Raw genomic sequence first — 24,162 nt, 5'->3', positions numbered from 1 at the left:
AGGTGGCTTCTTTTAAAATATAAAAATATAAAGCAGGAATGTATATGAAATGTCAGATTTTATTGTATTTGCAGAGTATTAGCTTTGAAAATGAATAAAGAGAGCTGTTTGTAGTTTTAAAATGCCTTATTAGTATCGATTAGATATTTTCTCTATTTTTTGATGTACTTAGAGCTTTTTAAGTATAGAATTTAAAATGGCAGGACTTTTACAGTGTTTACATGCAAGTGCATTTTATAAGTGTCCTATATGTGTAAAATAGTAGTATTTGGAACGGGAAGATGCTGGCTAAAGTAGTAGGCTTAGCGTTTCCTGGTTCCCATGATGATGCCTACGTTGCTAGACTACAGTTTAGTACTGCTTTGTATCATGAGGCCAAGAAATTCCATGTTGTTTGTAAATAGAATAAATGAAAGGCAATAAAAAATTTATTGAACAAAAAACCCTTGTTTGGCCCCTAGTTTGTTGAACCAAATTGTTTCTGTAAGTTGAGAACCCCTCAGATCCATTTCTCTTAACAACCAGTTATTAATAATCACATCCATCATTAATAGTTGCTTAATGCTTGCACCTGGGGAGGTACTAATGCTTAATAGCAGTCAGATACTGATGCCGTGCACTGACTGTTGTTTCCAAATTCTTCCGACCGAGTTCCAAAACTGTTCATCGTTCGTTGTTTTCCAATTTCCTTCATCGACTGCTACTAACCATTAGTCGTTAGTCGTATTTTATCTCTATTTCTCCTGTTAACCGGTTTTGTGGGAGCGGGCTTCTCCTTCCCGTGTCCAAATCATGATGGAGGGCTGTCATGATTTTATTGCATTCCGTAGATGGTGTCGATCAGTATGTCAGAATTAAACATGCTTGTTTTTTATTAGTTGTGATTAGTTTTCATGTTGTCATTAAGCCGTCACTAGCTGGAACTAATCTCTTCTCTATCTTTTCTTTCTTTTTTTGTTTTGTTTTTTTTTGTTCCTAACCACCCAGCCGCCACCGGCAACTAACCTATGACCTTCTGACCTCTGAACTCTTCACCCAATGATGACCTGACCATGCCTGCCTGCTGATCAGTTAACTGGTAATCGCCTTTGCTTGCCTGTCTTCAGTGCAGCGAGCTGGGGCACTTGTCCGTTCGTCTTACCATCTAACAAAACAGACAAAGAAATTGTTGTCCTCCAACTCCGCTTTTTTGTGTTCTCCTGTCTGGGTGAAAGTGGTTCTAGAACCTGCACTGAATAGTAGTAAAGCAATAAGGTCCAATTCATCCCTCCGCACTGATCATCCTCTAGCGTCCTGCCCCAAGCGAACGGTAAGGAGGCCTCGCGCGAGATGGAGACAGATGTCCCTTAACTACCGATGACAGAGGCAGTTACTGTGAGAGACTTCTAGGAATATTTTTCTTCTCAAAAAAGAAGTCCGAGCTCTCTCTGAATGTACTGTGTGATGATGCATCATGCATGAACCTTTGGTCAGGGATGTCATTGGTGAAGGGATTCCAAAAAGTATTCAAAATTTGACGTGCTGTTTAGTCACTACCAGTGCCCTCAAAGGGCCGAAGTTGCAGCCTTTTTTCTATTGCCTGCCAAATTGGATGTTTTAAAAGAAAACGTGCCATGAGATAACAGATCACAATGAATTTTCAGAACTATGTTAATGCAGAGAACAAAACAGCAACACTATGAAAGCGAATCCAAGTTTAAATTATTTTAACCATACTTTAATCTCCTCAGAAGATTACATGAGAACAAGGTACATGCATTATGTGTCACATTACTGGGCAAACTGTTCAAATATTTTTTTTAAACCTCCCTGTATAGAAAAAAAAATTCATTAAGGATGTAAAAGCCATGCTTGCCTATTTGCTGTATACATGTAACGAAATTGTAGATAAAGTGTAGTGCATTGAAACAAAATGAACAAAAAAAGTAGATACTTTTACTATACAAGGGTGCTGGTGCAGAAAAAAATATATTTTTGGAAATGTAGCATTTTATACTTTCAAGTGTTATAAAAAAAGAAAAAAAGAACAAAGAAACCCTTTATTTCATTAAATGATTTTTTCTGGTGGTTGTCAAGAAACAAAAGACCAAAAGAGCCTTTTAGTCTTTCTTTTTTATTTTTTAAGTATTGGAATAAGTCTAAAGAAAAGGAAGTGCCTTATTTTCTTCATGGTCATTTAGTCAAATGTCTTGTATAATCAGCTTCTCCCTCAGACAAGTTACTGCATGCCACTCAGTCGCCCAGTATGTGAAAAGAAGCTGTGAGGAAAGACAAATGATGAGTTGACCATATTAATTACCTGATTTTTGCCATATTAGTGTGATGTGACTTTGCCAAAAACGCGTTATGGAAACTATTTGCTAAGGTTTTGTCAATCCAGCCCATCATTATTTCCACAACTCTACTGCTCAAATCAGAGCTAATACAGTACTTGTGCAATGTAAACCAAAGGGTTCTGTGTTACAGACTGTCTCATTCTAAATTAGACTATTAGCTGAGAAATGTTTGTAGAGCTGGAAGTATTTCATTTTTGTTCAGGGGTGGAGATGAGTTTTCTTGATTTTTGGTTGGAATAAATATGCATCAGACATAGCAGACTTCAGAGTCATCCAGAAAAACTGGTGTTCTGCAGGTAATGAAATTGAAAGTGCGTAGCTAGTCCTCGGTTATGGTCTGAGCATGTCCCCAGTTTTTGTAAGCAGCTCCTGCAGTGTCGAATGGTATGCAAGTTACTTATTTTTAAGCTTTTCTTTGATTAATGTTAGATCTGCCTACTGGCTTTCCTTTGTAAGATAAGCAGGAGAGGGACATCAGTTAGTTGTTTGAAGCCCAGCTATACTGTGTTTTTAACCCTCGCTTCCACATGAGATTTATGTAGCTGGGCAATCACAGGAGTTGAAGCTGTTGAACGCACAGTATTTAATTCTAAAAACATTAAGTATTACTTTGTGTGGGGCTCAGAACTAAACTTGGCAAATATCAGGTGATAACTTTACTCCCCTTCTTGTCAACTTATTCTCCTCCTGCAAATCTTCACAGCTTCCAAATGAAAGGTCGATAGTAAGCTAAGAGGGCTTACATTTTAAGCACCTGCATGGTGACCTCATCTAACATCTTGTCTCACCTGGAAATAATTATCAGTTTATTTACTATGCAATAGACATTCATCCTTTCGTATTCAGCTAGCTTTTTGTTTATTGTGCCACCGGCTTTGTCTTCCTGTTACACATACAGTTGTGTTGATTTTACTTACAGTATATGCTGTGCCATTTTGATTTTTTTTTGGTTGGTTGGTTGAATAAACTTGCGACACTCGAACATTTGAAGAGAGATTTGCTAAAACAATACCAGTATTTGATCCACTTTCATCTCAACTATGATAAAACCTGGACATTTTTAGATGTTTATCAAAGGTCTTTTATTGGGGATGGGGGGGAAGTGTATGAAACAGATGTGTGACATGTGAAAGTAATGTTTGCTCTGAACAAACTTCTGAAAACTTAGTTGACAAAATTTTGGATCAACTTAAAAAGCATGACTTTTGAAATCTCTGAATGCCTTGGTTCTCAGTATTATCATTCTTTAATGACTTTTTCTTTATTAAAATAAGTAGTTTTAAGACTTCTTTCTGACAGTATTATGTAATTTTTTTTAGAGTGGGTAGATGGGAGTGTCGCTTGTATGTAACCGTACAGATGACATGTATTTGTCTATTCTTTATTATCTTAGTAGTTTCATGCTATGTATGTACCATAACCAACCTATTGCCTATGAGAAACATGTAAGATAATGTATTTACAGCCATTGTTACAAGTTTATAATGTATTTTTCTATCTTGTTTTATATGTATGTTATATAACATTCAAAAGAATTTTTTTCCTGATTGAGAAAAAAAAAAGGATACAAAATGCAAAACCCACAATTTTGATAACTGAAAAATTGCCAATTGTTTTGCAGTACTTTATTATATTGGGAGTGTTGTCTTTCTTGGGCTTTTAGTTAGCTACTGGATGAATACATTAGACATATTTGGGTTTTAGTTGGGTTTTTACATAGCTTGCATTTTAATTCTTTGGTTCTTTGCTGTTTCTATTAACCCATAGCATTATTTTAATAAATGTTATAATACCAACCTACTAACTCTGGACTATGTCTGTTTATTAACCATTACATGTTTAATTAAGTAAACAAATAAAGACGGAAGAATGTAAAGTCTTGAGTTACTGGACTAACCCTGAAGAACGTGACCACAGATAACACAACGTGACTTGTTTTTATGTTGTTTGTCGGCTGACATTCTGCACACTACTATTAAGTTGGCTTTGGTCATCCTGGCCTTTTACCTTGGGGAATAGGTGCCAGTAGATATGGGAACAAAGTAGCATTTTTTTTTTTTTGAGGCATTCTTCTTGTAGAGTCTTGCCACTTGCCTTTCAGCATCTGCATTACTAATTCCACACTTTCTTTTTCTTTCTCTAAAATAATTACTCTCAGCTCACAGCAAAAGAGCAAAGATGCCAATGTATTGGTAAATCATGATGGTGTACAGAAACCAGTTTGATTCTTTGTTGAACCATTCAGAGGTTGCAGTTAATCTCATAGCAATTTGGGATGTGTTGGTTTTGGCACCTGTTGCATTGTGGGATGTTTCCAAGCACAAAATACATCTAGATGCAATTACCGTGCATTGAAATACAAAATCTTCTTTTTTTCCTTGCCAAAAGTGCCTTATTTTCTTCATGCCATGCTATTTTTATGTAATTTTTTTGTACTTCTGCAATAGTCTATCAGTATTGCATAGCTCAGGGGAGTACAATTTCTGTAAGCCAAAGGTCAGACTGGATCATTTCGTAATGACTGCAGAAAGTACAAAAACACACCTTTCACTAAATTACCGAGCAAGAGCCATTTCAAATTCCAAGGCTGCCTTTATGTAATCTTTATCCCTGTGGATGACTGTAGCAACACGAATGCAGGGAATTGAAATGGCGAAGATGCTGTTTTGATTGTACCTCTATGCAGATTATTTTTACAGAAACATTTCTCTCTCTTAAAACTTCTGTTGTCTGAGGCTCCTTTACGTAGCCTGGGTAGTCCGCCTGGACTTGCAATCTTAAGAGGACAGTTATAGCTAATGTCAAGGGAGATCGTTGATGTAGATCACTCTTCAGATACCTGCAGTTCTTGTGAAACCCCATTTTTTTTATGTAGATAGTAAAAAATTCAGACAATGAGGCAATGAGGCTTTGCATTTGTTCTGAACCTTTAATTTATGATGTTTCAAACTACACATCTTGAAATCTATGTGATAGAAAACTTTAAGAAGTTCTTATATGTAGTAATTAAAATAGAATGTATCTTTATTTTATGGAGGAAAAATAGGTTAGCTATGATGAAGACGTTTTATAATAGTGTGTACTTTTTAGTTTGTTTTACAAAAGTGTTTAGGTACAGCTAGAATATCAATGCATTTAGAATAGTTTCACTTGTACAGAAATATAAACAGATGGTGAATATAGTGTTATCCTAAAAGTCAGTCACAGTTAGATGGTGGAAAAAAAAAAACAGATAACATTGAGACCTTTTGATTAGGTAATGGCACAGGTGTCATTTCAGATCTGCTAGTTTATATTATTAAAATATTTAATCAGAGGCACGCATTTAAACTCTGAAGTATTCTCTGGTGTAAGTGAAACTATTCAAATACGGCAAAGTAATAATGTCTTATATTGAAAAATAGTTCTACAACTACTACTTTTCTGCAATATTTTTAACGTTTTCTGTTTTTATTAGATACGAACTACTGTCATACTTTGTTCACAGTGCATTTTCATCTCATTCTTTAAAGTAGTGAAAATTGCCTTAAATTTTGAAGTACTTTAAAGTTGAAGGAAAGAAAAAAAATCGAAAATTTATGCTAATTGCTGTTGACCACCAAATGCATTTCTCAGTTTACCTAAGTGCCTGTCTGAAAATTTAACTATTTTATACTTTGCCTGCTTGTAGGAAAGACACAGGCTATTTTTAGAACTGAATTTGAGGATGGTTTCAATATTGCTACATCACTGGAGCTAGGTTGTTTTTTTTGTTTCTTTTCTGGGGTTAAATTGTCTTTACATTTGAAAGATCATACATTCAAGTTAAGTAGAGCGTTGCTGGTCCATCAAATAAAATGGTTTAATCTTAGGATAAACCTCTTATTTTTTTTTAAGTACCTCAGAATGTAAACAAAAACACCACAGAACCTTTTAAAATGAAATCTCAGCAATGCTATTGATTTCTTAAGTGAAATGTTGAACTAAATTATAACAAATTTTACTTCTCCAATATTTTTTTTTTCTGTGCTACCAATCTAGAAAATACTTCATAAAGAGTCTTCAGGGATATCTTTCAAAAGATTTTTAATGAACATATGCTGAGTGTATACTGATGATTTTGATATTTTATTTGAACAGATCTTTAAAAAGCATGTAAAAAAAAAAAAATCTGCACATAACGGTTTATTCCAAGAGGGACTCTCCGAGGGGGACCACTAAAAAGTTTTCTGCCCTGATAATGCAGGGAAGCATTGAAGTGTGTTGCTGCCCATTAAGAAATCATTGTAACTTGGGAGAAACATACTCACAAGTATATGAAACTTAGTTCTTTGTATCTGGGTAACAATTGCAGTCATCATAAATAGCATGTTGTACAGAGTGAAATCTGAATAACACATTCCTAGAGTGAAAGTACATAATTGTTACTGGAATTTGTTTTTAATATACTAAATATATTTTTCTAAAGCCCTGTTAATGGAAAACTGTTCAAATAACACAAGCCATAACGTTAACGCATGGTGATCAATGTTGAATCAAACTGGTTAACAAAAGTACAGTGCTCTTCCTTCTATGTGCCTGCGCACTAATTGCAGGTGGTACGGTTCTGCGTAGGAGCGGGCGGGAGGCGCAGCGGGTGGGTCCTTGCAGCGCCCATTTCTCGATGCCAGCAGTCCGGATGTCCGTCTCTGACAACAGGCTAACTGGGAGGAATCTTGACTCCCAAGGCAAAGATTAGCTGAGATCTGAAACTCTTCGAAGATTTAATTTAAAAAGAAATACATATATACATATATGCTTCTACTTGTATTATGGCAGTTTGTGTGAAACATTTAAGGTTTTGTTTGTGCAAAATAATGTATTCTGAGGGGAAAAAAAAACATGGACATTGCCAAAACACATGTAAATAAAACACCAATTATGACTGTACATTATGTGCAATAAAATAACTGGAAAAAAGTGCATGTACTTTATCCTCAAGCAAATTGACAGCTCTCAAAGCTGTAGCTATAGTATTATTTTCTGAAAAAGTTAAATTTTATTCTGTATCTAAACAGCAGAATAAAGAATGTACATTTTTCACACTTCAATTTTCATTAATGCTTTTAGCACTGTTATGAAAGGTGTTATTTGTTGAAGAGACAAATTTTCATGGTCATCTGATTAACAGGATTTTTTTGTTTGTTTTTTGCTTTACATTTGCTTAATGGATATGCTGTGTTGTCTGTAACTGTAAATGAAGCAAGTATGCATTATTTACCATAAACACAATATACATTTGCATGATAGATTTATGGATGCATCAATTTTATTGATTTCTTGGAGATGACCAAGTGATGGTGATGATGTTATAGTTCTGGAAGCACCACTGTAACAAGTGTTAGAGCTAATAAGAGAAGAAGTACTTTTTATTAAAGCTAGCATACAGTTTTTAGTTTATTCTGGTTACTATATAAAATTAGGAAAATAACTTGCCATCCTAGCTAGTATGGATCTAGTGAGAAACACTCTGGAGAAGAAATTGTGTTTTAATATTTTCATTAATATGTATGTGATAATATCTGGTTATATTTTGAGGTAATTTATTTACCAAAGCTGCTATTTGCTTTAAAAAAAAAAAAAATCCTCCTACCTTACGCTGTTTATTTTGTGTGTTTTAGAAGTACGCCTACAATAGGTAAAGCTAAATGTGACATCTGTAGAAGTCTGGTAGAATAGGGCAGGGGAGGCTAAATACCAACAATTGGGTTCGTGTCCTGTCCCACACTGTTCTAGGAGGGATGAAAAATTTGGCAGAGTTAGCATTCACAGATTTCTTCTATCATGAGTCTCAACATACTGGTGGCATACAATTAGATCTGAACTAGCTTTAATCCTGGTAGTTCACTGCAGTAAAAGCATGAGATGTGCGCTGCTCGAGGAGGTAAAGCACCCCTCGACATCTGGATGCAAACCCAAGTTTGCCTGTGCACCGCAGTCCTGGCTTCCTGAAGTGTGGGCATGCCCTCACTTTCTGTGCTGCCTTTGGCTATCTAGCACATGCGCACTGTGCAAACCCATCCTTACTCCATCCAGATCCACAGAAAACAGAATTACGATGATATTCCTTGTCTCTTGCACAATGAGAATTTAGTCAATAGTACCTATCAGTACCTATCTATGACTATATTTGTGCTAGCAATTGTATTTATTGGTCTACAAATTCATGTTAGATGTGGAATTTAATGACCAGAATACTTATACCACCAGGCTTTATTGTTCATCTACCAATGTTGTCTGCATAAGTGTTTTGTTATGTTTGTGGCTGATGGCCTAACCCTGCTATATTTCTCCTGAATGTTTTTACTACAGCTTCTGTAGTCTCATTGAGGAAATACAAACTTAATGACTGGCAGCGTCAAAATACTGAGTATATTTTATTGCTGAAGAGTGTAAAATGCAGTGTCTGAAATGATGCCTTTCACTTTGCCGTTCAGATCTACCAGTAAAAGTAGTGATATCAACTAATTGCTTTCCTAGTATCTCTAACAAGTTTGCAGTCAAAAACTAGGCAACTGACAGCTAGTTCACGTTGAGTTTCTCTCTCCTAAAAATTAAACATGATAAAAGGGTAACTCCCCAAATACCTTTTAAAGTCTTTGTTATAAAATAGTACAGTAGTACATTAGCCATTTTGCATTTCTGCCACTCCATTTTTAGTGTTTCTATCCAGCAGCAAGATTGACTCCTTAGAATAGTAAACTGAATAAACTCAGAGGTGCGAGGTTCAAGAAAAAATACCAAATACAGGCACATCTCTCAACATTGCATTTTAGCAGCTCATCAGTAAATGAAATTAAATTTTCTAAATGAAATGCTAATCAAATCAATAAAAAAACTAAATTTTATATATTTATCAATCACTGCAGACAAAAGGCTAAGCAGAGAAGTGACTTTTGTTATTGGGACCTTTTCTGAGTGAATTCTGTTGACTTTCAGTATAATGAGAGTGGTCTTTCTCAAACAGGTGGTACTTCTACTACCTGAAACTTAGAAGGTCCCAGGTCCTCTTGCCATGGGTCAGTCAATGAAGCAATTACTTTGTCTTGGTGTTACTTCTGGTTTGCTTTCATAGTCTTTTGAAAATCAATCAGTCTCTACTTTGCAGGGCAGTGTTTTAAAGGAGTATTTTTTAAATTGAAGCAAGTACAGTAAAAAGGCAGGTTGAGTAAGCAAAACTATTATGGGAAATGTATTACTGTGTAATAAAGGTACTAGCATAGCTATTTTGGAGTCTTAAAGTATTGCGTGCAGTAGAAATGCACAACGTAATACTAGCGTAGTATTTATCTTATTAGTTATGTGCACCCTTTGAACTATGATTTCCAGAATCTGATGCTGGATAATTTGTAGCAATGGACAAGGTAGTTCTCATGTGACTGAGACTGAGACTGTACCTGAGACGTGTACAGCTCCGATTGTGAAATGACAAGATACTGCAAATCAGTTATGAATATGCCTCCTCCTGGAGCACAGCCTTTTTAAAAGGAATGTTTTAGGCCTTGGCCTCAATCATTGTGTAATACGAGGTAAAACTGGGGTGCAGGGAACCTAGTTTCTTTGTTAGCCTACCTGTTAATCTCCAAAAGTATAAACATCTTTTACCAATTCCGAGATATTATATGTTAATTAGGATGGCAATATCCATGTCTTATTTTTAACATGGTTGCAATCTGAAGACCTTCACATGCATACTACTCTAGTACATCTCTGGATCATTGGTAGAGTGGATCCAGTACTACAAGGCAAAGGAGGCCTTGGGGCCGTTACTTGCATGCTCTTGGATGATGTTTCTCGTATAACCTTAGTGATGAGACCATTTTGATTCTTTCCCTGAAAGGCAATGAATGAAGCAGATCTTCTGTGGAATTCAGCTTTGTTTCTGAGAGAAAATAGGAAATGTATACCTATGTGGATTGAAAGAAGATAAAGAATACAATCATGTCAGAACTTTGAATGCTGTCCTGAACAGATTTAATAAAGTTAATTTGGACTTTGTGTGAGCCAGGAGAAGAAGACAAATGTGAAGAAGAGCAGCACTGTCAAGAAGCCCAGACTATGTTGACAAGAAGTTCATCAGAGACTATAGATTAATTTTAAGTGAAGAAAATTGAAATTGCCTCAGTCCTTGAAGAGTTGATTTGCCATATCTCCCTGTTATCTTAATCAAACTTGTTAATTTCTCTATTGGAAATATTTCCTTTCTTCAGCCTAATTTGAATTTCACATTATTTTCTTCTGAGGTTCTACCCTGCCTCCCCTGTGCTGTCTTATGCTTCATAGGCCAAGTTTACCTTCATTAGGATGGCCAGGTGGTACAGTTCACTTATAGAAAGACTGCAACAAAGACTTCAGGTCTAAATCAGAATTTACAAAGTGTGAGACTTTTTAGAAAGCCTGCTTAAATATGCATGACTCAATCCAAGCAGAAGAAGAGCAATGTCTTGGTGACAAGGACACAAATTGATCACTTGGAGCACCTGGGTTTGAGATGTTTCTTCCATCACTGATGATTTGTGCAACTTTGGGCAGGAGCCTTGCAGCCACATCCAGAAAAACATAGTCGCCTGGAGCAGGAATTAAGCATTGTCCAGATATTGAAATAGGGAAAGTGTGATTACCTGGGTTTTCAATAGCAAAATCATGTTACATTGTTCCATAAGAGAAAGCAGCATCATCTTAACTTCTTTTGTCCACATTTATCAACAACAGTGAAAAGAAAATTGCTGGTCCATGCAGACAACATACTTGCTCGAGAGCAGAGCAGGACATGCTGGTCAATACGTCCCAGTTGCTCAGCACACCCACAGTCACCCCTTCAGTGGCTCAGCTGCTTGGGTATGTCCTTGGTCACACTACACAGGTAGAGCATCCGTGGGCCTTGCTCAGCTTCAGTCTTGAACTCCTCTCCCAGCTCTCCATGCAGAAGCTCAGCGCTATTTCACGCAAGTGCCTTTGTGGCTTTTGTTCTGAACCTGTGTACCTCAGCTCCATGTCTGTGAAATGAGGTTGGTAGGAACACCCTAGCAGCAGCAGATGTGGATAACTGCATTCAAGACTGAAATTCTCAGGCAGAACAGAGCCGAGCGCTCTCTTGCATGGTGTCCAAGTGTCTTACGATCTTGAAAGTACTTAAAAATAAAGGATATAAGCAAAACAAAATAACTTTGACTTCTTACTTAGTCAAGCCCACAGAATAAAAAGATCGCACAATCTTCTCAACCAGCCGAGTCGTACTCTCAGACCAAATCAGCTCGGTGTGTATCAGCAGCACCAGAGATGGCCGTCGCTTGCTTTGGCTTGATCCATGTTCATTGCTTTCTCCGTGCCGCAGGCTCTGCGGTTGGACTGAGCTGCGTTACAGGTTCCCACAGCCAGAGTGGTTGAGGAGAGCTGAAGGGACACAGGTGCAGCTACAAGCACCAGCAGCATTTCTTTGTCTCTTAGCCAGCGGAACGTAAAAGTGGGGATATGCACTGTGCTTGTGAGGGCCTGCAGAATAGGCAAAGTTGGATTGCATTGGTGGGAGTTGGAATTTGCTGGTATGATGTGGGAGACAAGACAGACGTGATAATAGTACAAGAGTATCTAATGCATCACATTTTACTTGTTGGATTGTTACTGTCATCAGATGGCAAAATACCAAGATTGCTTACATTTTCTACTGCTTTTCAGGAAAATGCATGGCTGCCCCGAGTCTTCGTCGGTGTTCACAGAGTGTGCTGAAGAGTCTAGCACGTGGATACTCTCAGTGATGTTTGTGCGCTCAGGTTGCACTGTTTTGAGCTTTTGACTAACTAGAGTAGAGTTATCCCAATACAGTTACAACACGGTGATGGTTTAATACATGATGCCCTTTACAAATACAGATCTATTAAAATACATGGTAAACTCAAGGGGCTGGAAAGGATGCAGTGAGGCAGCGTTCTGCATTTCTGTTCAATGAAGGTGCGCAAGTGTTGCTGGTTGTAGGAGATGATACTTGTGAAATACACCATCTCCATTTGAGATCTGAGCTTAAAAATCACGTTAACTTTTTAAAAAATCCTTGTCTGTGTGCTGGATGCTGCCTTTTACTTTGTCAGTATCGCTCATCCTTGGCTGTGCTTGGGAACTAGTCAGCATAAAAACACCAGGTCTCTTACGCCATCACCTGAGGTTCTGGCTGTTCAGTTCTCAGACTATTGTATGATTTTTGAAACTGAAGTGCCTTAAAATAATTAAATTTACTGTAAGAACAACAGTGCTTGTGGCCTCAGGCTTGTAGCTGTGAACAGCTACATTTGGGATGCCAGTTTTGCAGTGAAGGAAATTTTGCCTTTGAAAGAAAAAGGTAAATGCTGTTTATGAGAGACAAGACTTTGGATTTCTCAAGCAAGAGCTCTCGTTACCAGGTCATAGGTATAAAACAAAATCAAAATCATATAAGCAGTCATACCACTAGTCCCAACAAAGCCCAATATTAGCTGATTGATTCTTGGTCATGCTCAACCACAAGTCAGCTGGCAACCAAACGCTTTCTGTTGGCCAGCCCCAGTACAGTGGAAGGTGAGAAGTGGGGATTTAGTTCCTCAGTTGTCTTTCAAGATTTTATCTTTTTGAAGTAAACACCTGTGTTATGTTAGTTGTCATGTACATCACAGTGATAATAATAAATCAATGAAGTAGGACTTTCTCCTACTCTAGATTTGGCGTCTTGACTTCCCTGTGTGAGGAAACTTTGAAACAAATGATTGCCACTCTAGCAAGTGTCTGGTTTAAAACAGCAGTGAAAACAGTGATTGAAATAGTTAAACTTCTGATGTTTCAGGAGAGAGGGAAGTAGTAAATAATGTTGCCTCAGAGCAATTTCACCCTTGTCATCCCTTCTCCCCTTACAGTTTGCTGTCACTAGTCACTGTGAGCCAGACTGTGCACGTCTGAGAATACTTCAGGTGGAGTCAGTGGGGCTGCTCATGTGAGTAATTTGCAATGCACGCAGACTGGGCCATCAGGACTGGCACAATTAAGTCTCATTTCGCCTTTAAATTATCTGGGAAAGGACTTACACATCTTGTCAGTAAAACAACAGGGTGCAATTCTGGTGCTGTGATTATTTTTTTTTTTTTTTAGCCTTTCTACAACTCCTCGTTTTCTGTCACCCTTTTTTTTCACCTCCTCCCAACACACACACACACACTACAAGAATTAAAGCAGCAGCAGCTCTGACAAGCAATGTGAATGTGCCATGTCCCTCTGAGGGACCCCCTTGGACCTCTTGGCAACGTGTCTTTGGCTCCCAAAGTTCCTTCTGCACGAAGTCGCCTTGCTGCTGGCAGGTTTGGGAAGGGAGAACCCACTCGCAAAGAAAGGCAGGGAAAAAGTTACATCAGGGGCTGGCGGCAACAGGAGAGTCTGGTTGTGCCGGTGAGTCAGCCATACCACATGCTCCCTGTGCTTATTCCAGCCACATACAAGCATGTGCAGGCAGGGAAAATTCCTAGCTTTGTTTGATTTTGTGAGAGGAGAGGACCTGCTTTGCTGCTACTGCAGGCTCGGTTTGCTCAGAATAAAATCTCATGAAGGATAATTGCTGAAACACTGGGATGAAATGTTTCTGTTTTTAATCCATGACACATCTTGCTCTTTTCACTGAGAGAAAAGTAGTAATTTATGGTTTCTTTTTTTCTTTTCTTTTTTTTTTTTTTTCCAGGTTTAATTACCAGCTTTGATGTGTCTATAATGGGCAGCAAATACAAAGTCTTCTGCTTGTACTGCTACCTATACACTTGCATATAAATAGCACTTTTGTTTCAGGGGTTGGGATAATGGCTGAAGAGACGTACCAATAGCGCAGCACCTCCTCCTTTGCATCGGGTCTAATATGCCTGCAGTCAGAAAAATACCTCGTATGCTTTGGCTTTAGGCTGAAGCTCACCCTGTGTGGAGGTGTAGCACGGGGCAGAGCCCCGCATCAACCCCTGCTGAGCCCTCAGCCTGGGCTCCCAGGTTGCCCTCGGAGAGAGAGGTACAAGAGCCAGGAGGCTTTTGCATTCCGCCCATGGGTAGAGGCACGTAAATAATGCCTTTATGACTCAGGTATGTCTTGAAATATGCAACCTGATGGTAGACAATCCTCCTTTATTGTGCAGATAGTTGTTCTGAGCAACATGGCTGCTAAGTCATGAAATATTAATGGCCATGCAAATCTTCTCTTCTATATCACAAGCTTTTCTGTGTTCCTGACCTCTGACTTCCTTTAATCATCTCCTGGGTGTGTGGTCTGTTACTATTCTGAGATATCTTGTGAACAGGGGCAGAGTAATTACTTGATCCCTGCCTGCTGCAAGAGTCTTTTTGAAAAGAAAGTGGATAACTTAAGAGAGACACGTCATCCTTGCATTGAAATCAATCCCACCTGCTTGCTTCACAAGGTTTCTCTTTTGGTGGCCTGAATGCAGATCTGCTGTGTTTGGTGTTCTTATGACTTGAAAAACAGCATTCTTTGATCTCTTAAGTCATCAGCTGCTCCTCCATAGATTACGAACAATTTCTGATCAGATGTTTTCTCCCGTTCTCTGCCTCTCCTACTAGTTTTGCTTAAGCCATCCTTTTAAACAAGATACACTTCCAACCACCAGAGGTTTTGCTGAGATTTGTTGCAGGCAGGCCCAAAGTTCTTCCATCTGGCAGCTGCAGTGACCATGACTTCTAGGGTTATCTTGCCCTTCTCCCTAATAATTAGAGGCTGAATTAATGCTTGAAGCATGAAGTTTTTTTAAGAACTGTAGCATGTATTTTTGGCAGAAATCTCCTTTCCTTTCTCTACCTATTCTCTAACATCCAAAATACTAAAGATAATGATGTTTCCATTGTCCTGCCAGACATAGGAGAGGGCAGTGGTGTGGTGCCGTGATGGTCTGACAACCAAAGGAGCAGCTGCTGTACGAGCAATGCGGCTGGAGAGAGGGAAGCAATCATGAAAGTGTTTGCCATATGGGAGCTATTTTAGTAAGTCAGTGCGGTGAAAGTATAGTCATGAGTAGGTATTTTTAAAAGAGTTTGTAGTGACTGCCAAGAACATAGAGAGGCACAAGGACAATAGTGACCATACAGTTTAATACGAGTTTATTGAATATTGATCTGCCAGTGGTTTCTGATTTCTGGAGCAATTTTGCCCGAGTGCAGAAGTCAGCAATGCACTGCCCAAACCAGTGCCTTTTAAAATGGCAGTTCCGTATAGACTTGAGAGGTGGAGGAGACAAGCGAAGGTTAAAGCACCTATTATTAAAGCAGAGAAAGAGGCACTAGGGAACTCCAGGTGCCCTCTTTGTAATATTTGGAGTGGAACAGAAGAACCTTTCTCAGCCTCTGCCACCCAGTTGTCATTCAGCACATATCATTTCTGACAGCCGGGTGTCAACATGTGGGGAATGCACACCCTGAATTTTAAAGGTACAAAGATATCTATGATGAGAGCAGAAGAGCCAGTACATCTCTCCTGGCCCTCCTGCAGCCTGTGGTATCTCACAGGCTCACGTAGTGGTGTCTCACCACGTAGGATGACTTGTACGTGTCCGAACAGTGGTAATGAGTCCACCTGCAGGTGCAGCCCTTCCTTAGCTTGCAAAGATGACAATTGCCAACTCTGGTTTTGGAAAAAGCTGAGCTCTGATCAGCTGAAAAAAGCAGTGAGTAATCCTCATCTACCTGGCTTTGTAACCCAGCTGTGAGTCAGCCTAAAGAGCAACACCAAAAGCACTGACCTGGCCGTCTCCTGCTTTCTTCACTTGAGACTCCAAGTCAACCTGCGGCCTTGGTGTGCCTCAGTGCCACGGTGTAGGCAGAGGGGACTCTGGGACAGTAGTTTTAAAGCAAGTCTTGCTAATGGAAGTATGTGTGAACCCCTTGTGCAGTATGTATGAACCCACAAACACGCAGCGCAAGTAATCAGGAAGTTCCCCATGATTTCTCTTTTGCATACTTGGTGTTTTCCTCCAAAGCTGCAGAATTGGTTTTTATTTGCATAACCCTCTCTTACCCTACCTACCCCTCACCACCAGGACTTCAGCTGCAGGTCCCTCTCTTACTTCCTCCCGTGCACACAGGCCTGGCTGGGCTGGTACGTGGCAGTCAGGCAGAGGGCACGGATGTCCTGCGGGGAAGCCCATGGCCTTGCACTCCTGTGGGTGGCACAAGGTAGGGCCCCGTGCCCGGGCTGCAAGGTGCGACAATGCTCATCTGCCACCTCACAGGCCGTGTGCCACCCTCCCACTCCCTTCAGTGCCATGTCCTCCACGCCCTGGCCCGGCCTTATGCTCCATCCGTGGTACCGGCATGTCGGGGTTATGAATGTGGTTTGCCTCTGGTCTGAATGCAGGACATGGGCTGGGCTGGCTGCTTGTGGAAAGCTGCACCGCTGTGTGCTTCCAGCTGCTTCCTCTGCATGCGTGGCACTCTACCCAAAGACAAAGCACTTTGATTTGGATGTGATGGGGATGAAAGTGAAGGCTAATAATGGAAGTTTATAAATGCAGCTGACATCTAACACCTCGTGTCTTTCTTGCCATCCTTCATTTACTCTCCTTTCTCTCCTTCTTTCTCTTTTAATTCTCTGCTGTTTCCCCCTGTAAGCATAATGCTGCTGAGTAGCTGGGGAAGTGGAGTTTGATCCATTTACATGCCTATAGTTACAGCACAGGCTGCTCTTCTAACCCTGCAAGTGAGATGATCCATGAGGCCTCCACAGCCAGCTGTGCTTTCATCCACTATGGGCTGTATTGAAAATAGTTTCAGGTGTTAGGAACTTTGAGCTCTTATAGCTGAAAGCTATTAAAAATACACACACACGAAGCCTCTTATAGTTAAAAGCTTTCAAAAGAGACGCATAACAGGTGGAGAGCCTGACCCTAGTCCTGGTCTGGGCTTCTTGGCTAGCTTTCCTCCTTTGTCAGCTGCAGGACATGGGCAGCTCTAAGGGCAGCTCATTCTAGATCAGGCAAAATGTCTAAGACAAATGGGAGGCACCATTCTCCCTTCTTTGTTACCCGCCCAGGCTCCCCGTGTAGTTAGCTAGGCTGGACAAAAGCCCTTGAGCCAGCAAAGTCTGTGTGAGAGGAAGGCGACTCATGCTGGACCTTGCGCAAAGCTCGTGTCAGGCGAGGTAGTCAACGAGGTCCTAGACCTGTCCCATAGCCTTGAAACGAGACCATTCCTCCTCAGCTGTCTCAGAAACTTCTCTGCCCCTTCTGCCTCTGCTTTAATGAGCAGAAGTCTGGAAGATAAACAACTGTGTAAACTGATAAACAACAAAGCTAGCTGGTTTCCACTGAAACCTCATGTGTTCGTAAGGCTGACCTCCCCTGATACTCACTGCCCTTCAGAGCCTGTGGGTTTCCTATCTTACGAGAACAGGGGGAACTGCCCTGCCCCAAAATCCTCATGAAAAAGCACTTGCTCGGAGGTAGCAGGAGGCAAAACAGTGCGAGTTGTGCAGCTGAACTCATATTAGTGGAATCATTTCAAGCAGTCTGTACATTCCTTATACTTATAATTTATTATTAACAGTCTGAGAGGGAGAAAAATAACTCGTTAAACAATCAGCAAGGCATTCATAAGACATTATTGTGATCAAGTCTCAGGGAAACACATGAGGCTTCACAAATATATTAAGTTTTATCTACCCAGTTAAGTCATTTTACATAGGAAAATGAAACTTAATCCAACCAATCTGTCTCTGTAGCTGCTGCTCAAGGGGAAACGAATTCAGATCCACCATCATCTGAGTAATAGGTTCAACACCAGCTCCCTCTTATCAGAGGGAAAAGAGCAGTTTCATCTCACAGTTTCTGCAGGCTGCCCCATGCTTATCTACTCCCTGGTGGCCACACGTCAGTGCAGAGCAGTTCGTGGAGTCCCCTTTCCACGGGCTGCAAAGCAGAATGCCTCGCCATGATACCCCCCTCCCTTCCTCCCCACTGCAGGAGCTCTGCTGGTGCTTGCTTTCCCAGGTGCAGTTGCCCATACCCAGACTTGAGAAAAACGTTTGAAAAATTGGAACTTCTCCCTTAGCGCAGATATCTGTGTTCTTCCTCTAGTCAGCAACAAGGCAGTAAGATGCTGCTCTGTCAAACTCACCCCTTGGAAATCATCTCTCCAAAATGAAAAATCTGGTATGCTTGCCTCCTAACTGTGCTACTATGTCACAGGATGTTTTGGTGTTTTTTTTAGAAGCCAAAGCTCACCAACAGCTCCACTTCTTAACCCCATGCTTTGCTTTCTGAACCTCTGCTGTTTGCTTGTGCTATGCAGTGATGTTCCTGTACGGGAAATAACTTGAGAAACATCATAAAGACATTTCTGGGAGCAGTGAAACCTTCAAAGGAAAATTCTCGGGAAGCTGGAAATACAGTGGGAGGGAAAATATAATCTTTCTCTCATTTCAGATGAACTTCTGCCTTCCTTGAAATTCCTGTGAATTTCAAAGCCTTTGATGGTCATGAAACATCAGAGGAGCCTTTATGCTAAGCGAAACCTATGTGAAAGAAGCACTGCTTCTGATCCCACCAGTACCAGCTAAGCACCCCGATCCTCCTCCTTGTGTTTGTCATCCTCCCAGCCCATGCAGCCATGCTGCATTTGTTCGGGTGGTCGTGGCTCTGCCTTAATGTGCTGTGTAGGGCGATACTGAAGCAAGACCCTTTGTGGGACTTGCCCACAGGACCTCTGGGCCACCCCGGCTGCTCCCCTGCAGGCCAGCCTCTCCTGTAGGGCCTTGCTTTGTGCTCTGAGAGGCCTCGCCTGCAGCAAAGCCTGCGGTGCCTTTATCCCAGCATCCCTGACTGGGTCCACATCACAGCAAGGGGCTTTCCTGGGGGAGCCCTGACACCAGCAGGCACGGGTGGCAGCTCTGCAGGCAGCCACGGGTCCCTGCGATTGCAGGCACCCAGGAGGAGGGCAGCCTGACCACCCGCACGAGCCGGGGCAGCCGCTCCTTGGGATGGGAGCAGCCTGGGCACAGCCGGTGGGACGCGGCGGGGAGTTTCTTCTCCACAGCAGAGCCAGCAGCAGGAGGCTGTGCAGGGGGTGCCACCGAAATCACAGGGGCTGCAGGGTTGGAAGACGGCCCCAGCAGGTCCCTCCTGAACGGGGCACTGCTCTGTGTAAGGGCAAATACAGTGCCACTGCTTCCTGCTCCTCACCTCCCAGCCACTTCCAGAGGCTCTGGTGGGTGTCCCACCAGGAAATCCCTCCAGAATTGTTGCTGGCAGGGAACAGCATCTGAGCAAGCAAAGGGGCAGACAGAAGAACCAAGAGCAGACATCCCAAGGCTGGTGTTTTCCACACGGGCGATGTGGAGAAGCAGGCCCCGGTGTGGGCACGGCCAGAGAAGAAGTCTGTGGAAGCCAACCCACACGGCGTCGGGGACCTTGCTGGGAGAGGGCAGCAAGCGCCCTGGGGAGCCGTTCTGCTGCTGCAAGGAGGCTGCAGGTGAGCCACAGCCAGCGGCACGGAGAGCTGCAGGTCTGAAATAGTCCTTGTGCAATCCTTGCAGTAGCGCTGTCAGTGGAGACTTACCTCATCGCTCACAAATGTGGGCTTATTTGTGTTTGACCCTCCCATCCGACTGATTCACATCCAGGAGTATCTGACCCACGGTGTCTGAGAGCGTACGCTCTCGTCCTTCACCACAGCCGTTGCCTCCCATTCCCCAAGCTTCCCATCTTGCTCTATTTTCCCCTTCCCCTCCTGCTGCTGCTTTGCACCCTGTTGCCTTTTATGAACTGGTGTGCCTCCTGCCTTGCTCTGGCATGCTTACTACCTGTATATATAGTGTTTCTCTCCGGCAGGTAGCTGTATATTCCTTAAACAAGCTGAAGAAGTATCAGACTATGTTTGGAGCGATGCAGCGTATTCCATGGAGAGCAAAGCTCATTTTTTTCTGATGGAGTGGTGTTGAGAAGGGAATTCCTCTTGATGTGGATAGAGAGTAGTTTTTGAACATGTAATTGGCATGAAGTATACCGACTGACTTTCTGCAGGGACGAGCTGAACTATGCAGCAGTGCAAGTTGAACCCCATTTTTTGTTAAGCTAACTTGGCTGAGTTGCAACCTTTGCACAAGGGTGGTTAGGGCCGGGCAGGTGTGGTGATGTGGGCAGAGATGTGAAGCAGGCCAAGTGTGCTCAAAGGCCTTCGTGACTCTTTGTCGGATATACCACAGAAGGATCACGTTATGAGTGGAGTTACATGGACCCAGGTCAGGGTACAAATTAGCAGCAGTGAGGCAGAAGGATGTAAAATTACAAAACAGCATTGTCCAGTTCTTCACCCTGCTAATGAGACATGACTCTATAATGCTGATCTTCACTGCCAAACACGAATGTAAGCACAGCTCCATTTGCAGAGGAGGAACGCACAGTATTAGCCCAAATTACTCCCACCCCTTGCACGGGCAACGTGTAGTGGTTTTTGCCTTAACGGAGTTTGAAACGTGATGCACTGGTCTCAACTCAGAAGATAGAAACAGTGCAGCTGCCTAATATTGGTGCAGGGACGGCAGCAGAGTTACCTTCATGTCATACTGCTTCTTACTGAAAATTGTACTAAATAAGTTTTTTTTAAAGAATGCAATATAAGTATTCAGTATCTGAGGCAAGCGTGGTGAGGGGAGAGGAAGGGAAATTATGCTGAGATCCAGAAGCGTGACAGGGTGGCTTGGAAGACAAATCCTCCAGAAGAAAGCAAGTAATTCAGAAAAGCTTTATTGTAAGTGAAGAAATGAAGATCTGTGCGTTCACCAGAAAGGCTCCAAGTGGTCTGGTCTGAATGTAAAGCAGAGGATGCATTTGCAGCACTAAGCAGCAAGGCGAGGAGGAAAAAAAACCACAACATAATAAAAGTGGCAAAGTTCAACACCCTGTTTAAGCCCATCTTCTATCTATTTCAGAAAAGAGGAATACAAGCTGAGCAAAGCTAAGAGAAAGGAAAATTAACTACAGCAGTAAAATGTCAGTCACCTCCCCTCTTTGAATGTTGCAAGACCTAACAGTTGAAGAGGTAAGAGTAGATAACCAGAAAATATGAGTCAAAGAAGCTTTTGAGAGAACTGGTGGGTCCATTGAGTGGCCAGGGCAGAAAAGCAGAATCCTGGAAGGAAAGGTCTCCCCGAAGAATGATGAATGAAGCTGAATGATTTGGGGACATTGGTCTTCACTGCAGACTAAGAGAGAGAGAGAGTTGCCATCCCAAGCTGCCACCCTCAAGCAGTTAAAATTGAGGAACTGTTATGCTTGAGGTAACCAGATCCCCCCCGCCATGTGAATGCAGTTGGCCTCCCTACAGAAAGGTTCATTGCCTTTTCACAAAAGTCTCTCATGGGGTTTCTCATTATTTCCTGATTCGCAAGAAGAGATTTATTATCTGGTCTGTGTGATAGTTTTTAGATGTTTTGGAACGGAGATGTCAGTAAAGCTATGTGTACTTAGTGGATCGCTACATGGAGACTTCCAGGCTTCCCACCTGCTGCGGAGCTCTGGGGCACTTCATCTGGAAGGAAAAATGAAGCCGTTCTTTTAGTCTAACGTAGTAATTTTGCTTCTTGTGACATACAAAGAAAGGAGTACAAAGAAAGGAGTTTCAAAGCGGTTGGAACTAACCTACCTTGATCCCCACTGAAGCCGGTGGTAAATACCTCGTGAGTTCTGTGCGGCGGAGTTAAAGCACCGTGGCTGCTGAAAGGAGAGCTGGTGAAGATTGCACCCATGTTCTGCTGAGTTTAAGGAGTCTTGTTCCTTCCTGGAACAAACATACATATGTTCAAGCATTTCTATGGGAAAGAGAAGGGTATTGGCATAGTCAAGTTTTTTTTTTTTCTCTCTCTTTTTTTTTTTTTTTCCTTATTCTGTCCAGATGCAAGGCTCTGTCTTGGCCCTCTCTCCCCTGGAAATGCTGCCACGTGCATAAAGCCACAGGGCTATGTTTCTGTTTCAGCGTTCAGGTCAAATGAATGCAAGCAATGTCTCTCTTCCCACCTCCGCCAAACAAAATTTGACCACAAATATTCTGGCTGATATCGTGTGCAGCCAGAAAACAGCAGAGGAGGGAAACCCCCCCCCTTCACTGAAAACTTCAGTGACTTCACGTTAGCCAGCACAAAGCCTGGTTCCAGCCCTAGATTTCAGGACAAAGGTCAAATCTAGCAGGTGATACTGGAGGAAATGTGTGGGAAGGTTGGCTGGTTGGGTTTTGCCTGGCTTAAAATCCACGTGTGATATTTTTCATATATGTACTTCGTAATCCCATATTAAATAGCCATAATTTTCTCATTTCACAAAGTTAAATGTCCATATGCCCTCTTGCACGCACAGAAAAATTGATCCAGGTGCAGCTGGGATTCAGAAAGCCTGTGGAGTTTAGAAAGGTCACTTCAAGAGTGGGGAGAGATTGAGGGTGTTGCTGTTAATCGAAGAAGGGATATCTAACATCTTTCTGACAATAAACAATGCAAATGATATTAGTTCTGCCAGCCTAGAAGTGCTGTTAAGACATTTCTTGTTCTTAACATAAATATTATCCTCTGCAGTGTCCTCTGATGTCTTGGCTGGGTTTTGCGGCGGTGAGCAGGGCAGAATTTCCACCAGTGTTAGGGATCCCCACGCTGCTGTACACCTTGCCTTTTTTCTGCTCTCTCTGCCTGTGAAACCAGCTGAAATGACTGTAGGCAGTCAGCCCCCTGCCTGGCCCCCCCTCCCTGACTCTGCCTGTGGTTTCCAGCAAGCTCAGATTACCAGGGACCTCCAGATAATTCTCCCTCCCCGCTGTCCTGTAAAATCAACAAACATCCCCACCTTCCCTATTGCCTTTTCCCTTCCCTGACTGCTTAAAGACCTGGGAACTCGGCGCTGCTGGTGGGATTTCAAAACCCAGCCCAGGCAGGAGTGTCAGGTTCTGGCTAAACAGCTGCTGTGCACTGTCAAAGCTGCGCACTGCAATGATTTGTATAGCCCATTGCTGAACCAGCTACGGCCATTTGTTTAAAAAATAAAGAGACAGATAAATTCAGCTCTTCTCCTAGCAAGCTGATATCATGCGCCTCTTAAAAATGGCTTGCTCCAGAATGCATTAGAGCTAAATTATCATTTATGTTTGTCACAGGGATTGCTAATGTGTAATGAGATTTTAGAGTTAATGTTTTGTACAAAGCACTTAGCGGAGCTGGGATGAAATTGGTTCAGGATTCTGATGTGGTGTTTTAATTAAAGATATTTTCCAATCAGGGCCTAGCAAACGACTTGTCAGAAGATTTTGTACCCATCAGCCAGTATACCAGTGCAATCCTGGTGTCGCTTTCTGCTTTTGGGTATTCTTTAGAGAATCAGAGGACTGAGCCTCTCCGAATCTCATGCAGAACAGCCTTTCTTAGCTGCAGCCCTTACAGAGAAGAAATGTGTACAAGATGCTCTGAAACTTTCACATGGGTATCAGTGGTCTGATTCATTGCAGCACGACACTAGCCTTATGCTGCTGTGATTTTGTTGAACCTGTGCAACATGGGCACACACTGAAAGCAGTGGCAAGCCACGTCTTGTCCTGAGCTCGTCTGCTGCACCCAGGTCCTGTGCTCCGGCTGTGAGCTCGTCTTGACTCTCCCGCTCAGCTGTCAGGCACAGGAGCCAGGAAGGAGATGGGAAAATGGGTGATGCCCTCATCATTTGCTTTGCCCATCCTACAGCCCTGAAAAGCCAAGCCAGGTAGAGCTGTCAAGGGATGTAGGGGAGACACAGGGTGGGATGCTCCTGCCAGGAAGGGCCGAAAGGGAAGATCTGCC

The 24,162-nt window shown here is 42.0% G+C and overlaps 1 protein-coding gene across 12 annotated transcripts in view; it reads left to right on the top strand.

Annotated features, from left to right (window-relative positions):
* QKI (QKI, KH domain containing RNA binding) overlaps positions 1-13,039 on the top strand; it is a 160,406-nt gene extending 147,367 nt beyond the window's left edge. For 10 of the 12 annotated variants that reach the window (XR_010830319.1, XM_066994148.1, XM_066994141.1 and 7 more), the window contains one exon: positions 988-4,140. Coding sequence is in view for 10 of the 12 variants with exons in the window: in XM_066994148.1 (XP_066850249.1) it covers positions 988-1,004 (17 nt within the window). In the remaining 2 variants the exon portion in view is untranslated. Of the gene's footprint in view, positions 1-987; positions 4,141-10,194 lie in introns of those variants that run through there. The other 2 variants (XR_010830320.1, XM_066994140.1) reach the window with 1 other exon arrangement.
* Positions 13,040-24,162: the final 11,123 nt, after the last annotated feature.

The sequence above is a fragment of the Anser cygnoides genome, chromosome 3, assembly GCF_040182565.1.
Source record: "Anser cygnoides isolate HZ-2024a breed goose chromosome 3, Taihu_goose_T2T_genome, whole genome shotgun sequence".
Taxonomy (NCBI): domain Eukaryota; kingdom Metazoa; phylum Chordata; class Aves; order Anseriformes; family Anatidae; genus Anser; species Anser cygnoides.
Note: the sequence above shows the minus strand (reverse complement) of the source record. Positions and strands in the feature narration are given on the sequence as shown.